The following is an 18453-nucleotide window of genomic DNA, read 5'->3' on the forward strand; positions in this document are numbered from 1 at the left end:
TTTTTTTTAAGGCGCTTGAGAGAATATATATATACGTATATATACATACGTTCATACATGTACATACATACATATACATATATACATGCATATATATACGTATACATATACGTATATATATTTATACGTGTGTGTATACGTACGTATATATATACATATATAGTGTGTGTGCATGCCTATGTATATATACATATACATACATACAGCATTCTGATTTTAGGCATGGCACGTGAATTCACTCCAATTTATAAAATATTGATGATCTCATTCAGTTGGATATAGCTTAAAGTACCATATCTAGAAAACATTAACGCCATTTTTCCATTAAAGTCTATCATAAGGTCATCAAAGGAGTTTGATTATTGAAGTCTTAAAAACCTTTCAAGTTTAAGTGAGGCCACATGTTTTATTAGAAAGAATCCTGGACTAAGGCATAAAACTAGTGACTTGGTTGTATGATCTTGGGCAAGTTGCTTATAATTTCTTAAACCTTGGTTTCTTCTGGAAGGATTGGGATTGGACAAGATGACACTGAGGGCCTGTCTTACTTTAGCATTGTACGGTTCTGTACCAACTAGAGTTAGGTGAAGTTGAGTATCAAGGTTACAACTGTAGCACAGTGTTGATTAGGCTTTATATGGAACTATTCCAGGTTTACTCTTGTTTTCCTAAAGCATATCAGAACTTGTTAAGATTCATCTGTTTGTATTAGGTGAGTTAGGTATCATTTATTTTAGATTTCTGCATCTGTATTGTCATAACTGATGTTTTTCTATGATTTCCCATTCTTTGTGTCATTTACTACCACAGTTATACTAATCTCATAGCATCTGTTGGGAGTCTTCCCTTTTTTCTCTTTTCTCTGAGATAATTTGTATAAAATAGAATTTTTTTGAATTCTTTTTGAAGCTTTAGAAGACTTTATCTATAAAACTACCTGGCTCTGGCATATGGATAGACTTTGACTATTAATTTTCTTTCCTTAGTGGTTATTGTTGTCATCTAGCTTTTTGTTTCTTCTAAAATTGTGAGTTGATATTTTTCTGGAAAATATAATTTTGTTGTGTTTCAGATTTATTGGCTTAAAATTGTTCATAATACTCATTAATGGCTTCTTTCTTGCTTTCTTTGTTTGTTTCTTTATTATTCCCCACATTTAGATATATTGTGGCTTTGGCAAATAATCTGCTAAATAATGCCAAATAACAAATTTACAGTAGTGGGAATTAATGGTTTCTTTAAAGTATTTTAAATTTATTTTGAGAGAGAGAGAGAGAGAGACCAAGCGGGGGAGGGGTAGAGAGAGGGGAACAGAATCCCAATCAGGCTCCGCACTGTCAGCGCAGAGCCTGATGCAGGGCTCAAACTCAAATTTGTGAGATCATGACCTGAGCCAAAGTCAAGAGTCGGACACTTAACTGACCAAGCCACCCATGTGCCCCACTCATTGATGGTTTTTAAAAAATCTCTATTGTGTCTGTGGTTACATCCTATTTTTTATTTCTAATTTTTAAATTTATGCCATCTTTTATTTCTGGATTATGTTAGAGGTTTGTCCATTTTATCAGTCTTTTCAAATAACAAGCTTTTGGATTTGTTGATCTTCTTTGTTTTTCTTTAAGGATTTCATTGACATCTTTTTTTTTTTTTTTTTTTTTTTTTTTTTTAATTTTTTTTCAACGTTTATTTATTTTGGGGACAGAGAGAGACAGAGCATGAACGGGGGAGGGGCAGAGAGGGAGGGAGACACAGAATCGGAAACAGGCTCCAGGCTCTGAGCCATCAGCCCAGAGCCCGACGCGGGGCTCGAACTCACGGACCGCAAGATCGTGACCTGGCTGAAGTCGGACGCTTAACCGACTGCGCCACCCAGGCGCCCCTGACATCTGTTCTTAATGGCTAAGTGTAGTTTTTCTTTTTTAAGTGAAGAGCTTTTAAAAACAGATGATAGTAAGGAAGCATGGGTGTGGATTTCAGTACCAGACAGTTCTCAATTCGGGCCTTTAAAACTTAGGAGTCTCTCCCTCCTTCTCCCTCTTCCCTTTCCCTGCTTGTGTGCATACACTCACTCTCTCTCTCTCTCTCTCTCTCTCAAAAAAAAAAAAATTTTTAATAAGTCATTTTACTAAAACAACTCTTTTTTTTAATGTGATTTTTTATTTTATTTTATTTTTTTTAATATATGAAATTTATTGTCAAATTGGTTTCCATACAACACCCAGTGCTCATCCCAAAAGGTGCCCTCCTCAATACCCATCACCCACCCTCCCCTCCCTCCCACCCCCCATCAACCCTCAGTTTGTTCTCAGTTTTTAACAGTCTCTTATGCTTTGGCTCTCTCCCACTCTAACCTCTTTTTTTTTTTTTTTTTCTTCCTTCCCCTCCCCCATGGGTTTCTCTTAAGTTTCTCAGGATCCACATAAGAGTGAAACCATATGGTATCTGTCTTTCTCTGTATGGCTTATTTCACTTAGCATTACACTCTCCAGTTCCATCCACGTTGCTACAAAAGGCCATATTTCATTTTTTCTCATTGCCACATAGTATTCCATTGTGTATGTAAACCACAATTTCTTTATCCATTCATCAGTTGATGGACATTTAGGCTCTTTACATAATTTGGCTATTGTTGAGAGTGCTGCTATAAACATTGGGGTACAAGTGCCCCTATGCATCAGTACTCCTGTATCCCTTGGATAAATTCCTAGCAGTGCTATTGCTGGGTCATAGGGTAGGTCTATTTTTAATTTTCTGAGGAACCTCCACACTGCTTTCCAGAGCGGCTGCACCAATTTGCATTCCCGCCAACAGTGCAAGAGGGTTCCCGTTTCTCCACATCCTCTCCAGCATCTATAGTCTCCTGATTTGTTCATTTTGGCCATTCTGACTGGCGTGAGGTGATATCTGAGTGTGGTTTTGATTTGTATTTCCCTGATAAGGAGCGACGTTGAACATCTTTTCATGTGCCTGTTGGCCATCCGGATGTCTTCTTTAGAGAAGTGTCTATTCATGTTTTCTGCCCATTTCTTCACTGGGTTATTTGTTTTTCGGGTGTGGAGTTTGGTGAGCTCTTTATAGATTTTGGATACTAGCCCTTTGTCCGATATGTCATTTGCAAATATCTTTTCCCATTCCGTTGGTTGCCTTTTAGTTTTGTTGGTTGTTTCCTTTGCTGTGCAGAAGCTTTTTATCTTCATAAGGTCCCAGTAATTCACTTTTGCTTTTAATTCCCTTGCCTTTGGGATGTGTCGAGTAAGAGATTGTTACGGCTGAGGTCAGAGAGGTCTTTTCCTGCTTTCTCCTCTAAGGTTGTGATGGTTTCCTGTCTCACATTCAGGTCCTTTATCCATTTTGAGTTTATTTTTGTGAATGGTGTGAGAAAGTGGTCTAGTTTCAACCTTCTGCATGTTGCTGTCCAGTTCTCCCAGCACCATTTGTTAAAGAGACTGTCTTTTTTCCATTGGATGTTCTTTCCTGCTTTGTCAAAGATGAGTTGGCCATACGTTTGTGGGTCTAGTTCTGGGGTTTCTATTCTATTCCATTGGTCTGTGTGTCTGTTTTTGTGCCAATACCATGCTGTCTTGATGATTACAGCTTTGTAGTAGAGGCTAAAGTCTGGGATTGTGATGCCTCCCGCTTTGGTCTTCTTCTTCAAAATTCCTTTGGCTATTCGGGGCCTTTTGTGGTTCCATATGAATTTTCGGATTGCTTGTTCTAGTTTTCGAGAAGAATGCTGGTGCAATTTTGATTGGGATTGCATTGAATGTGTAGATAGCTTTGGGTAGTATTGACATTTTGACAATATTTATTCTTCCAATCCATGAGCAGGGAATGTCTTTCCATTTCTTTAAATCTTCTTCAATTACCTTCATAAGCTTTCTATAGTTTTCAGCATACAGATCTTTTACATCTTTGGTTAGATTTATTCCTAGGTATTTTATGCTTCTTGGTGCAATTGTGAATGGGGTCAGTTTCTTTATTTGTCTTTCTGTTGCTTCATTGTTAGTGTATAAGAATGCAACTGATTTCTGTACATTGATTTTGTATCCTGCAACTTTGCTGAATTCATGTATCAGTTCTAGCAGACTTTTGGTGGAGTCTTATCGGATTTTCCATGTATAATATCATGTCATCTGCAAAAAGCGAAAGCTTGACTTCATCTTTGCCAATTTTGATGCCTTTGATTTCCTTTTGTTGTCTGATTGCTGATGCTAGAACTTCCAGCACTATGTTAAACAACAGCGGTGAGAGTGGGCATCCCTGTCGTGTTCCTGATCTCAGGGAAAAAGCTCTCAGTTTTTCCCCGTTGAGGATGATGTTAGCTGTGGGCTTTTCATAAATGGCTTTGATGATCTTTAAGTATGTTCCTTCTATCCCGACTTTCGCAAGGGTTTTTATTAAGAAAGGGTGCTGGATTTTGTCAAAGGCCTTTTCTGCATCGATTGACAGGATCATATGGTTCTTCTCTTTTTTTTTGTTAATGTGATGTATCACGTTGATTGATTTGCGAATGTTGAACCAGCCCTGCATCCCAGGAATGAATCCCACTTGATCATGGTGAATAATTCTTTTTATATGCTGTTGAATTCGATTTGCTAGTATCTTATTGAGAATTTTTGCATCCATATTCATCAGGGATATTGGCCTGTAGTTCTCTTTTTTTACTGGGTCTCTGTCTGGTTTAGGAATCAAAGTAATACTGGCTTCATAGAATGAGTCTGGAAGTTTTCCTTCCCTTTCTATTTCTTGGAATAGCTTGAGAAAGATAGGTATTATCTCTGCTTTAAACGTCTGGTAGAACTCCCCTGGGAAGCCATCTGGTCCTGGACTCTTCTTTGTTGGGAGATTTTTGATAACCGATTCAATTTCTTCGCTGGTTATGGGTCTGTTCAAGCTTTCTATTTCCTCCTGATTGAGTTTTGGAAGAGTGTGGGTGTTCAGGAATTTGTCCATTTCTTCCAGGTTGTCCAATTTGTTGGCATATAATTTTTCATAGTATTCCCTGATAATTGTTTGTATCTCTGAGGGATTGGTTGTAATCATTCCATTTTCATTCATGATTTTATCTATTTGGGTCATCTCCCTTTTCTTTTTGAGAAGCCTGGCTAGAGGTTTGTCAATTTTGTTTATTTTTTCAAAAAACCAACTCTTGGTTTCGTTGATCTGCTCTACAGTTTTTTTAGATTCTATATTGTTTATTTCTGCTCTGATCTTTATTATTTCTCTTCTTCTGCTGGGTTTGGGGTGTCTTTGCTGTTCTGCTTCTATTTCCTTTAGGTGTGCTGTTAGATTTTGTATTTGGGATTTTTCTTGTTTCTTGAGATAGGCCTGGATTGCAATGTATTTTCCTCTCAGGACTGCCTTCGCTGCGTCCCAAAGCGTTTGGATTGTTGTATTTTCATTTTCGTTTGTTTCCATATATTTTTTGATTTCTTCTCTAATTGCCTGGTTGACCCACTCATTCGTTAGTAGGGTGTTCTTTAACCTCCATGCTTTTGGAGGTTTTCCAGACTTTTTCCTGTGGTTGATTTCAAGCTTCATAGCATTGTGGTCTGAAAGTATGCATGGTATAATTTCAATTCTTGTAAACTTATGAAGGGCTGTTTTGTGACCCAGTATATGATCTATCTTGGAGAATGTTCCATGTGCACTCGAGAAGAAAGTATATTCTGTTGCTTTGGGATGCAGAGTTCTAAATATATCTGTCAAGTCCATCTGATCCAGTGTCTCATTCAGGGCCCTTGTTTCTTTACTGACCGTGTGTCTAGATGATCTATCCATTTCTGTAAGTGGGGTGTTAAAGTCCCCTGCAATTACCACATTCTTATCAATAAGGTTGCTTATGTTTATGAGTAATTGTTTTATATATTTGGGGGCTCCTGTATTCGGTGCATAGACATTTATAACTGTTATCTCTTCCTGATGGATAGACCCTGTAATTATTATATAATGCCCTTCTTCATCTCTTGTTACAGCCTTTAATTTAAAGTCTAGTTGGTCTGATATAAGTATGGCTACTCCAGCTTTCTTTTGGCTTCTAGTAGCATGATAAATAGTTCTCCATCCCCTCACTCTCAATCTAAAGGTGTCCTCAGGTCTAAAATGAGTCTCTTGTAGACAGCAAATAGATGGGTCTTGTTTTTTTATCCATTCTGATACCCTATGTCTTTTGGTTGGTGCATTTAATCCATTTACATTCAGTGTTATTATAGAATGATATGAATTTAGAGTCACTGTGATGTCTGTAGGTTTCATGCTTGTAGTGATGTCTCTGGTACTTTGTCTCACAGGGTCCCCCTCAGGATCTCTTGTAGGGCTGGTTTAGTGGTGACAGATTCCTTCAGTTTTTGTTTGTTTGGGAAGACCTTTATCTCTCCTTCTATTCTAAATGACAGACTTGCTGGATATAGGATTCTCGGCTACATATTTTTTCTGTCTAGCACACTGAAGATATCGTGCCAATTCTTTCTGGCCTGCCAAGTTTCAAAAGAGAGATCAGTCATGAGTCTTATAGGTCTCCCTTTATATGTGAGGGCACGTTTACCCCTTGCTGCTTTCAGAATTTTCTCTTTATCCTTGTATTTTGCCAGTTTCACTATGATATGTCGTGCAGAAGTTCGATTCAAGTTACGTCTGAGGGGAGTTCTCTGTGCCTCTTGGATTTCAATGCCTTTTTCCTTCCCCAGTTCAGGGAAGTTCTCAGCTATAATTTCTTCAAGTACCCCTTCAGCACCTTTCCCTCTCTCTTCCTCCTCTGGGATACCAATTATGCGTATATTATTTCTTTTTAGTGTATCACTTAGTTCTCTAATTTTCCCCTCATACTCCTGGATTTTTTAATCTCTCTTTCTCTCAGCTTCCTCTTTTTCCATAACTTTATCTTCTAGTTCACCTATTCTCTCCTCTGCCTCTTCAATCCGAGCTGTCGTCGTTTCCATTTTGTTTTGCATTTCGTTTAAAGCGCTTTTCAGCTCCTCGTGACTGTTCCTTAGTCCCTTGATCTCTGTAGCAAGAGATTCTCTGCTGTCCTCTATACTGTTTTCAAGCCCAGCGATTAATTTTATGACTATTATTCTAAATTCACTCTCTGTTATATTATTTAAATCCTTTTTGATCAGTTCATTAGCTGTTGTTATTTCCTGGAGATTCTTCTGAGGGGAATTCTTCCGCTTGGTCATTTTGGATAGTTCCTGGAGTGGTGAGGACCTGCAGGGCACTTCCCCTGTGCTGTGGTGTATAACTGGAGTTGGTGGATGGGGCCGCAGTCCGACCTGTTGTCTGCCCCCAGCCCACCGCTGGGGCCACAGTCAGACTGGTGTGTGCCTTCACTTCCCCTCTCCTAGGGGCGGGATTCACTGTGGGGTGGCGTGGCCCGTCTGGGCTACTTGCACACTGCCAGGCTTGTGATGCTGGGGATCTGGCGTATTAGCTGGGGTGGGTAGGCAAGGTGCACGGGGGCAGGAGGGGCAGGCTTAGCTTGCTTCTCCTTAGGTGATCCAGTTCAGGATGGGCCCTGTGGCAGCCGGAGGGAGTCAGATCCGCTGCCGGAGGTTTGGCTCCGCAGAAGCACAGAGTTGGGTGTTTGCCCGGAGCGAGCAAGTTCCCTGGCAGGAACTGGTTCCCTTTGGGATTTTGGCTGGGGGATCGGCGGGGGAGATGGCGCTGGTGAGCGCCTTTGTTCCCCACCAAACTGAGCTCTGTGGTCCGGGGTCTCAGCAGCTCTCCCTCCCTTTGTCCTCCAGCCTTCCCGCTTTCCAAGCAGAGCTGTTAACTTATGACCTCCCAGACGCTAGCTAAGTCGCGCTTGCTGTCGGAACTCAGTCCTTCAGGCCCCTCCGCTTTTGCCAGCCCAACTCGGGGGCTCTGCTTGGCCAGGGAGCCGCCCCTCCGCCCCCGCTCCCTCCCGCCAGTCCGTGGAGCGCGCACCGCCTCGCCGCCCTTCCTACCCTCTTCCGTGGGCCTCTCGTCTGCGCTTGGCTCCGGAGACCCCGTTCTGCTTATCCTCTGGCGGTTTTCTGGGTTATTTAGGCGGGTGTAGGTGGAATCTAAGTGATCAGCAGGACGCGCGGTGAGCCCAGCGTCCTCCTACGCCGCCATCTTCCCTCCTGTCACTAAAACAACTCTTGTATCGATTTTGGAGGGATGAGCTGCCTCAGGTACTCACTGTTATGGTGAAATTTGATATGGATAATTAAAAGTAGGAAAACAATCCCTTGGGATATTTTTGTCTTACACTGTTTTAATATTTATCTTAAAATTAGTAACTTTACAAAGGAAGTTTTTATTTGATGGCAAACTTATTAGAATATATTTAAATTAGCCTAGTGAAGAGAATAAATACAGAAAGTGTTATAATTTATATTTTCAATGTAAAATTAATTTGCTTCAATATCTTACTGCAGTGCAATAGAAATGAGAAAGATTGAGACTCTTGAATACCAGATAAGACACAGTTATTAATGATTTTGTCTTCAGGAGGACCAGAACTGATTGATCCTGCCGGCATGCCGTTACCTCAGCCAGCTCAGTCCTGGGTGTGGCTTGTGGATCTGGAAAGAACGATTGCTCTCCTTATTGGGCGGTGTCTTGGTGGTATGCTTCAGGGCTCCCCTGTGTCTCCAGAGGAACAGGACACCGCATATTGGATGAAAACACCACTTTTTAGTGATGGTGTAGAAATGGACACCCCTCAGTTAGGTAATGTGCTTCTCTATAACGTTTAAAATACATGCTTGTGTTTGTACCTCCATTGGAGCTTTCTCTTATTCTGGGTTTGCTGAATAAAGAACTGATAGCAAACAAATGAAACATTAGCTGGGTGGGGGATCTGAGATTTGTAATTTGGAGCCTTCAGAAAAAGTAAAATCCTGCAGCATTGTATAGTGAAAGCCTCCAAACTAGGACAATGTAGGTCTGGTTCCACTCTGTTATTACTTATCACTCATTTTGAGCAAAGTCATTTAATTCATAAAAATGGGAAAATGCTTTGATTATTGTGTTCAGGGGGTTGGAGGTTATGAAACTGTTTCATAGAATGTAAAGCTCTGTAAAGTTTCCATGACTCCGTTTTCAAACACCTCCCAGATGTGAGTGGCAGTCCCTTCTCTCCACCTCCCCCCCACTGCAACCTGTCTACTTTGATGCTGATGCTACTTGTGTAATTCCTCATTTTTTCCTCCCCATTTATGGACCTTTTGGGGTTTCTGTTTCCTGCCTCATCTCCCATTTGTCTACTTTGCTGGTAGGGTAGCTCTCAGACTATCAGAACATGATGATCTCTCCAGTTCCTGAACAGATGATCTAGTTGTTTTATTTAGGATTGATCCTTTAGTCTCTCTGGGTCTCTAACTTTGATCCATAAAAGGAGTTGATTAGACAGCTTATGTGGTCTTACTGACCTCAAATTCATTATTCCTCTGATGAGAGAAAGAGACTCAGTGTCCAAGAAGGAAAGTCTAAGAGAAATCTCCATCTAAGAGGATCTCAACCGAGAGGGAAAACAATAGATAGAAATCAAGTCAAAATTCCCATATTCTGCTTTGGATTTTGGAGGGTTGGGGAGTGGGATTGAGAAGAGCAGTTTAAGATTTTCTCCCTTTTCCAAATAGAGTATCTATTCATCATATCATTTATGAACCAGATAGTGATTCTAGCCATGGCTGATGCTGCTAGACTGGTACTTAGGATACAGTTGTACCAAGAAAAGTAAAATCATGGTTTTTCAAGGAATGTTTAACATTGTAAATATGTTTCCAGTGCTGTTAGTGTTTAGTTCTATGGTAGTTGCAAATGTCCTCCTGAGGACAAAAATATCTTTATCTCTACCTTCCTCATATTTCTGTTACATTTACTTTAGTCAGTTGGTTACATTTTATGTTTAAATACTTGCAGGGATGACTGGGTGGCTCACTCAGTTAAGCATCTGACTTTGGCTCAGGTCGTGATCTCACAGTTTGTGAACTCAAGGCCTGCATCGAGCTCTACGTTGACAGTGCGGAGCCTACTTGGGATTCATTCTTTCATTCTCTCTCTCTCTCTCTCTCTCTCTCTCTCTCTCTCTCTCTCTCTGCCCCTCCCCCACTCACACTTTCTCTCTAAATACACTTTAAAAAAAATACTTCCATGTATTAGGAAAAGGTTACTGTCCTTTGTAAAATTGTAAATATATGGTAATTCAGTTCTATTGTGGGTTACATTGACTTTTGGTATTAGTCCCAAACCTATCATTTTAGCTATTTTTTAAAATGGGAAATGAATTCTGAATGCCAAAATGTCTCATTAAAAGGTTAGGAACCACTTGAACAAATGTAAATATCAGTAGAGAAATTGTTCATGGTATCTTTGCTCTCTCTTGAATGGTACTTAACTGATTATTTTCCCTTAATTCTAGAAAAAAAGATTAAGTTATTGTCTAGTCCCTTTCCCTGTGTTCCCATATTTCTCAGTGAGGATATCCTTCCATTTTGAACAAGAGTTCTACAGGACCTGCACATGTAGGACATTTAGCCTCCCTGACCCCTGCCTACCAAAATGCCACAACTCCTCCCTGGATGTTGTGGTCACACATCCTTCTGGCTGTGATTAGAAGGTGATACTACCTCCCATTGAGAAATGTTAAAGGACTTTACCTTTGTAGCATCTACTTAAAATGGTTTGAAAGGTATTATTTCATATGGATTAAATAAAAGTGCTGAGATTTTATTTGTAGCACCATAATTATTCAGGTTTAAAATTGATAATTTGAATAATTCTTTTTAGATAAATGTATGAGTTGCCTGCTAGAAGTAGCTCTTTCGGGAAATGAAGAACAGAAGCCTTTTGATTATAAACTGCGGCCTGAAATTGCTGTCTATGTAGACTTGGCATTGGGTTGTTCAAAAGAGCCTGCTCGAAGTCTTTGGATAAGCATGCAGGATTATGCTGTTAGTAAAGGTAAGATGAAGGGGATGAAGTTGGTAAATATGGAGATAGCTTGTGATACTAAAATATTTGTGATATGTATCAATAGAAAATCACAGGAATCACCTTATTTTTTATAGAAAAAAGTATTTTACAAATAACATTAAACATAAGTTTCTTTTTCTTCTTTGTGGAAAATATTCTAGGCATGCAATTTAGCAAACCTACTATGGGAAAATTGAGATTTACATAAAAGATAAATGCAGAGGCAAACATTTTACTGCAGGATCCCTGCAGTGTAAATAGACCTAGTTTAAGAGCCTGTTAATGAATCTCTTCCCTTTGTAAGCCCTAGGGTAAGAACTAAAAAGCTGTATATGTAGAAGTCTAAGCCTGGTCATTTTCCTTCCCTGTAAAACATTGCCCACTACAGAGTGCTAGTGAAGATACCGATTTGAAATAAGATGGACTATTGAGTACAGTAGTAAAGTGCCATGCAAGTATGTAGTGTTACTTCAATTTCTAATGTTATTTGATAAATAAAATTAACCTTATATACAAGTATTAAAAAGGTATACCTGATTTCTTTTTAGTTCCCATGCTTTCTTTTTTAATAATGACCTTGATTGTTCAGAATCCCATATCCATAAGTTGTCTTTCTCTGGGTGTTTTTTCTCATCATATCTTTAGTTTCCCCCTATTCTTTGAATTGTCTTCCTTCTGTGATAAAAATGGTAAAAGTAAATACATTTTTTACCTTTTATTGTCTTTCATTTTGTGTAATAAACATGAAATGAGGTGCATATTGTTTGCATCTTTAAAACACCATTAGCTATGATACCTTTGAAAGTTTAATTTCATCCAGTTTATTCATTTTATTTATTCATTCTGTATTGTGTTGACTCCAAGCAGAAGTGGAAAAGTATGGTAATGGAGGAGGAAAAAAATTTACTTTCTAAGTTGTGTTTTCTGATATTCTCTCATATTTGCATTATTTGCTTGGAATGTTCAGTTAGGGTTTTTTTTTTTTTTTATCATATCACTTGTTAATTGCAGTTAGGAATTTTTTTTTTTTTTTTAACGTTTATTATTGAGAGACAGAGAGAGACAGAGCGTGAGTAGGGGAGGGGCAGAGAGAGAGAGGGAGACACAGAATCGGAAGCAGGCTCCAGGCTCTGAGCTGTCAGCACAGAGCCTGACTCGGGGCTTGAACTCACAAACCGCGAGATCATGACCTGGGCTGAAGTCAGACGCTCAACCAGCTGAGCCACCCAGGCACCCCTGCAGCTAGAACAAGATATAAACATAAGATGAATAAAAACTCATTGTATGGCTCCCTTTGTGGAATTGCTTGTACACTGTAGCTTAGACTTTATACCTGAATAGTGGAAGCGTTCTGTAGTGTTTGATATGAAATGACCATAACTTTAATGAAGAAAAGAACCCATTACTTTACAAATTGTTATAGGAGGATAATCTCTTGCTAAATTGGAAACACAGCAGAGGGTCTATAGTTTGCATTTTAAGTTGAGCATTAGAGTCCTTGATATGGGTCATTGTTTGATTTTAAGTCATAGCAGCTGTCAGAATAGCAAGCATTCCCTTGGAACAGATGATTTCTCAAGAACTTAATGTGGAAAATTTTTTATGTAATAGAGTCTATCGTTTAAGATTTGCTGTGGCCTATAAGATTTTTTTAAAATCATGCATGTTTATATTGTCAGGGTTTTTTTTTTTTTTTTTTTTTTTTTTTTTTTTTTTTTTTTTTTAACCTGTAAAATAGGTAAGTCTGAACTTAGTTTTTACCTAAGCCTACAGAAATGACTGGAAAACCAAGATATAAAATTTTATCTCTTGAGATAGGAGTTTTAAGAAGGGATTAAGAACAAATAATGTTGACTTGGGGCTTGATATTTTCCATGGGTGTTTTTTGTTTGGTTTTATTTTTAAGTAGCTTGGTAAATCTGTCACATTAAAAGTCTAGTGGACAGTAAACCTCCCACCCCTATTTGGAATCTACTGCATGTACTACATTTTTAAAGTACAGCATTAGTATGCTAACGTGGAATTAAAGAAAGCACCTGCCTAGTTCTCATCATCTGATGCTGTGATTTTGGTTTTCTATTGCACGTACTCATCTGTGTCCATTGTTGTTTTGTTTTTTACCCACTTCATTTCATTTCATTTTTGTATTCACAGTATCTACTTAATGGCTTCAAATACCACATATATTCACACTTGACTAGTTTACACAATATCTCTACTAGGATGCTTAATAGACAGTATTCAAAACCATACTCCTGATTCCAGCTCCTTATTTCCCCAAAGCGTTCTTCCTGTGGTCTGGCTGTCTGAGTAAATCAGCCACAGTCTAAGTACATTTCTAGTCAACTTTGACTTCTCGTATTCGCACATCTGATCCATCAACAAATCCTGTCAACTCTGCCTTCAAAACGCTTTTGGAATCTGACCACTTCTTCCTACCTCCACTGCTACTGCTCTGGTCTGAGTCACCATCATTCCTCACTTGAGTTACTGCAGTACTGCTGTTGCAGTCCATATCTGGTTCACCACTCAGCAGTTATAGTTGGCCTTTTAAAACACAAATCAGATCATATTGTATTTCCACCCAAAACCTTCTAATGGTGCTTCCTGTTTCCCTTATAGTAAAATCTAAAGGACTTGCAGTGGCCTGCAGGCCCTGTGTGATCTAGTCTCCAGCCAACTTTCTAACGTCTCCTACAACTTATGTGTGCACACTTTGTTCTGGCCACACTGGCCTCCTTGAACCCACCTCAGGGCCTCTACACTAGTTTTTTTCTGAGGAGACACTATTTCTCTGTGGTACCTTTCCCGATTTTGTCTACATCTCTACTCACCTGTATCTTATCAGAGATCTTTGCAAACTAGCCTGTATGAAATAGTATGGTACTCCCTGTTCTCTTTGCCCTGCTTTATTTTTCTCCATAGCACTTTCCTGTCATATTAATGTTTATATTTATTGGTGTCTCCCACCCCCCAACTAGAATATAAATTATGTGAGATCAGGGACTTAGTTTTGTTGACTGCTATATCCCTAGCACACAGAACAGTATATAGGACCTAGTAGGTGCATTTGTTAACGTTTAGGAAATGATAACATTCACCTGTTGGATTACTAAAGCTATTAAAATTATCTCTGAACTGTTTTCTGAGCCCTTTTAAATGTTAATGAATCATTTTTGTTTTCAGATTGGGACAGTGCAACTTTAAGTAACGAGTCACTCTTGGACACTGTGTCTAGATTTGTTCTTGCAGCCCTTCTGAAACATACAAATTTACTTAGCCAAGCATGTGGAGAAAGCCGGCAAGTAACTTAAAACTATCCTCAGACAAATATTTGCTCTCATGATGTTAGAAATTAGGTAACTTTTCTATTTTGGTTCTTTATTTAGATATCAGCCTGGTAAAAGCTTGTCAGAAGTGTACCGTTGTGTGTACAAAGTTCGAAGTCGTTTACTTGCTTGCAAGAACCTTGAACTTATTCAGACCAGGTCATCATCACGAGACAGATGGGTAAAGTTGGAAATCAGTCAATTTCTGTTTTTCTGCAAGCTATGAGAGATAGCTTCTTATTGGTTTATGTGAGGGGAAAAAATGTGCCTTGATCATTGCAGATATTCAATAAATACCGAGTACATACTTCTTTTTATAGTGAAGAAATTGGATGAGTAAAAAATTTGGGGTTTATTTAACACCACATTTATCAAGTGATATGGCTGCTAAGAAAGTTTGTATATTCATAGGCTGTATAAGTAAGAATAAATTGAGTTGTCCAAACCATATGAAATATTATTCCTTTATTTTGTGCTGATCAGACCACATTTGAATTATCCTTTTAATTTGGGGTGCCATAATTTATGAGGGACATTAACAAAAGCTACCTTGGATTGGTGAAAGGTCTGAAAGTCATCTTATATAAAAACTGAAAGTGTCAAAAACATTTAGCCTAGGGAAATGAAAACAGAAGTCGCATGATAGCTGCCTTAACAATACTTAAAAAGCTTCCATGTAGAAGAGGAAGTAAGGGTGTTTCTTTTTCTAGAGGGCATAGGCAGCACCAAAAGGTAACAACTGAATGGAAAATCACTGTTAGCTGAACATAAGGAAGAAAGCCTTATCATGATTAGAATTGTCCACCACTGGTGGTAAAGATTGAAACCTTTTCTTAAAGATTACTCCAGAAGTTATTCTTGCAGCAAAAATAGGCAATTTTTAAAGTGCTGGGTAATCCTGATAACATGATCCTATAAATTATAAGCCTGGATAGTACATCAGCTTCAGAAATGCTTACTTTGAAACTTTATACATTAGATGATTTGCACCCTGTTACTGAGGTCTTAGATTTTAAAAACCAAACTTTGTCTCTGCATTTGTATTATAGAATTCTTTTGGCATGCACTGATTTAACATTTGTGAATCTAACTATTAGTGACCTTGAAAGTCCAGTATTAATATGCTGTTTTGTTGAGGCTCAGATTTGAAACTTACATATTATGGGGATAAATGACTTTTTAATGTATTATATGAGTCTGACTGACTGCTCAGTATCCCCATCTCTGTGAAATTCTTGAATTATTTACTGGCTATCAATCACAAAATAACTTTTATTATGCATCTGAGAAGATCATTAAATTTTTTCACTTGTACTTTATACTAAAGTCTGTGGGATAAATGTTGCATACTGTTATGGCATTTGTGACACTCTTAACTTTTGTTGTAAGGACTCTGTCCTCTAGATGACTGCTAGTTAGCTTAACCACTGGGAAATAAAATTAACATTGTTTTTATCAGATTTCTAATTTGATTTCTTCAGGGGAAAGTAAAGAAATTTAAAAAAATTAAAAACAGTACTGTTTATAAATTGAAATTTGCTAAGAGTAGAGCATAGGTGTCCCTCTCTGAAAAAAGTCTGGAAAATACAATTTTAAATTAGAATTATTAAACATTTATACAGAGTAGTAATAGTATACACAGCTTGAAGGAAACTGAATGGTATATAAATTCATGTTCTTAAATTACCTTTTATGCTTGGTTTTATACTCAGCTCATTTTAAGTTGCAGTTCTGTAGGAGTTTATTGCTGAGTAGCAGTATCAATTCAAATCCACTTAATAGCATGACATTCTAATCAAAATACTGAGGGAAAGAGCATATAGGTGTCTCTGTACATATTTTGTGTACATACATTGTTTCTGATCTTTTCAGATTTATTCAGTGTATGTTTTGGATTTTTGTAGTAAAATTCATGTGTTGTTGGTTTTAGCAATATTTTCCATGATCAAAAAGTCAAAGTTTTGATGAAGTTTTTCAGAGTTTTGAAAACTGTATTCAGTGTAGCTTTGATGGTTTCTTTCAGATCTCGGAAAACCAGGACTCTGCAGATGTTGATCCTCAGGAGCATTCGTTTACCCGGACCATTGATGAAGAAGCTGAAATGGAAGAACAGGCTGAGCGAGACAGGGAAGAGGGGCATCCCGAGCCAGAGGATGAAGAAGAAGAACGGGAACATGAAGTGATGACAGCTGGCAGTGAGTACACCCTTCTTAATTAACAGATCCACATCATGGCATTCTTCATGGTAGGGGAACTGACTGGAGAAGAGAAGGGCAAACATTTCTCTGTAGTTTTTCTGTAAGGATCTGATATTCTCCTGGTGATCTGAATTTACATTAGCTAATGTTTCAGCTCTTAAAAACTGTGCTAGTTCCATTTTGAAGCTATTGGATTGCATGTTTGGGGCTGAAAAGCTCTGAAAGCAGGCTTTTAGAACCAGTAACTGTTCCACTGAGTCTTATGCATGCAATAATGCCCATGAGTGATTGGATAAGGTCATACAGAGTTCGTTTTGGAGGGTACCAGTTTGTCCATTGGCCTGGCCCCTCTGTGTGGTGAGGAAGAGAGCCTCTTCCAGCACTTACTAGGAGAGCCTAGTTACTTTTTATATGTCACACTTTTAAAATTATAAATTTCACCCACTGACTACACTGCCATTGTCAGTAGAGAGCAAGAGTATGCATGAGAATTCTGTTGGCTGGGTGATTATAACACTTTCCATACTTGTATATTTCAAGGCTACGATAGAAAACTATTGTAATCATTTAGATGTTTAAAAGGAAATACCAAAGCTTTTAAACATGTGTTAGTATCTTTTGAGTGATTTGGCTATTTCAAGTTAAAATGTATATTCACTTTATAGATTGAAACATTATGGCTAGCTATGCATTTGGTGTTGGGATTATCTTTGTGTATTAATCAATTTGACATTTTATTATCAATTTATTTGTGTTTTGCATACTTGTAAAAATGATATATGGAGGTGGCTCAAAACCAGAAACTACTTAAAAAAACGAGGAGAAAAGGGATTGGAGATGGGGAGGGAGAATAATTATATTTTAAAAACCTAGGCTGAAGGGACTTTTGCAGTTGAACTTAAAACTTAGTTTAAAAATTCTGGAAAACAAAGGCCAAAGGGGAAAACATGGTAACAAACTGTAACCTTCAATTATAGTAAAAGAAAGCATAATAGTCACTGGGGAGTAAGAATTTTAAATCAGCTACGGTTTTTGAGCACCTGTGTTACATGCTGGGCACTGGGTCATATGCTTCACGTAGATGGATAATCCTTACAATAGTCTAATGAGATACATTCTGGTATTTATCTTAAAGATGGGCAAACTGAGATTTAAGGAGGCAAAATTTATGCCTTAGGGCCAGATTAGTAGCAGCTGGAAATCGAATGAGATCTGCCCAAAGTTCCAGTGACCCTTCTCTTAATTACTTTAACTGATTTCAAGCTTTGTACTGAGTTTGTTGCTTTGGTTTTTACAGAAATGAGACTTCAAACAGCATAATGAAAATATTATGTAATAATTCTATAAAATACACATATGAAAGCCATTTTTAAAGTTTATACTTCTGTAGGAACAGATGAATCTAGTATTTATCCAAATCTTCTGCTTGGGTGCCCCATAAAGAATACTGTCTTCTCTCCAAATTTGAACAAAAAATTATTTTCCTGTTGTGAAGTATCTGCCACTGCATCAGAACCTTACTAAACTCACTATTTTTTTATACTTGTGAATTGGGAAGGGCTGGTATTAGATGGACATTCTTGGTGATGCCACTTGATTTTCTGAAGCAGTCTTGGCTGTATATTGTTATCATATTCAGTTTCAGCAAAGACCTTTAGTGGTTTTACTTTTTTAATGTGTTTGAGATACAGCGGAGTATAGATGTCAGGAATTACACAGACTTTAGAGAGGGAAGGGGGGCTATTCTTAACTCATGCAACTTAAATTTTGTTTCTTTTGTAACCTGACATTTTTCATACGAAGGTCATAAACATTTCAGAAATAGTTATTTTAATCTAACTCAGTCATTTTGAAACTTCAGCAGAGCTCAAAATCAGCTGGATGGCTTGTTAAAACACATATTGCTGGCCCCATGCCTAGAATTTCTGATTCAGAAGGTCTGGGATTGGCCTGATAATTTGCATCTGTAACAAGTTCCCAGA

General features: G+C 38.1%; 1 protein-coding gene across 11 annotated transcripts in view; it reads left to right on the plus strand.

The window, feature by feature from the left end:
- The window catches only part of HERC1 (HECT and RLD domain containing E3 ubiquitin protein ligase family member 1), a 194690-nt gene that overhangs the window by 80540 nt on the left and 95697 nt on the right, over positions 1 to 18453 (plus strand). For all 11 annotated transcript variants that reach the window (XM_030317961.1, XM_030317966.1, XM_030317965.1 and 8 more), the window contains exons 18-22: positions 8476 to 8697; positions 10759 to 10932; positions 14131 to 14245; positions 14334 to 14454; positions 16297 to 16468. In XM_030317961.1, the coding sequence (XP_030173821.1) occupies positions 8476 to 8697; positions 10759 to 10932; positions 14131 to 14245; positions 14334 to 14454; positions 16297 to 16468 (804 nt within the window). The remainder of the gene's footprint in view (positions 1 to 8475; positions 8698 to 10758; positions 10933 to 14130; positions 14246 to 14333; positions 14455 to 16296; positions 16469 to 18453) is intronic.

Source organism: Lynx canadensis, chromosome B3 (genome assembly GCF_007474595.2).
Source record: "Lynx canadensis isolate LIC74 chromosome B3, mLynCan4.pri.v2, whole genome shotgun sequence".
NCBI classification, from domain to species: Eukaryota; Metazoa; Chordata; class Mammalia; order Carnivora; family Felidae; genus Lynx; species Lynx canadensis.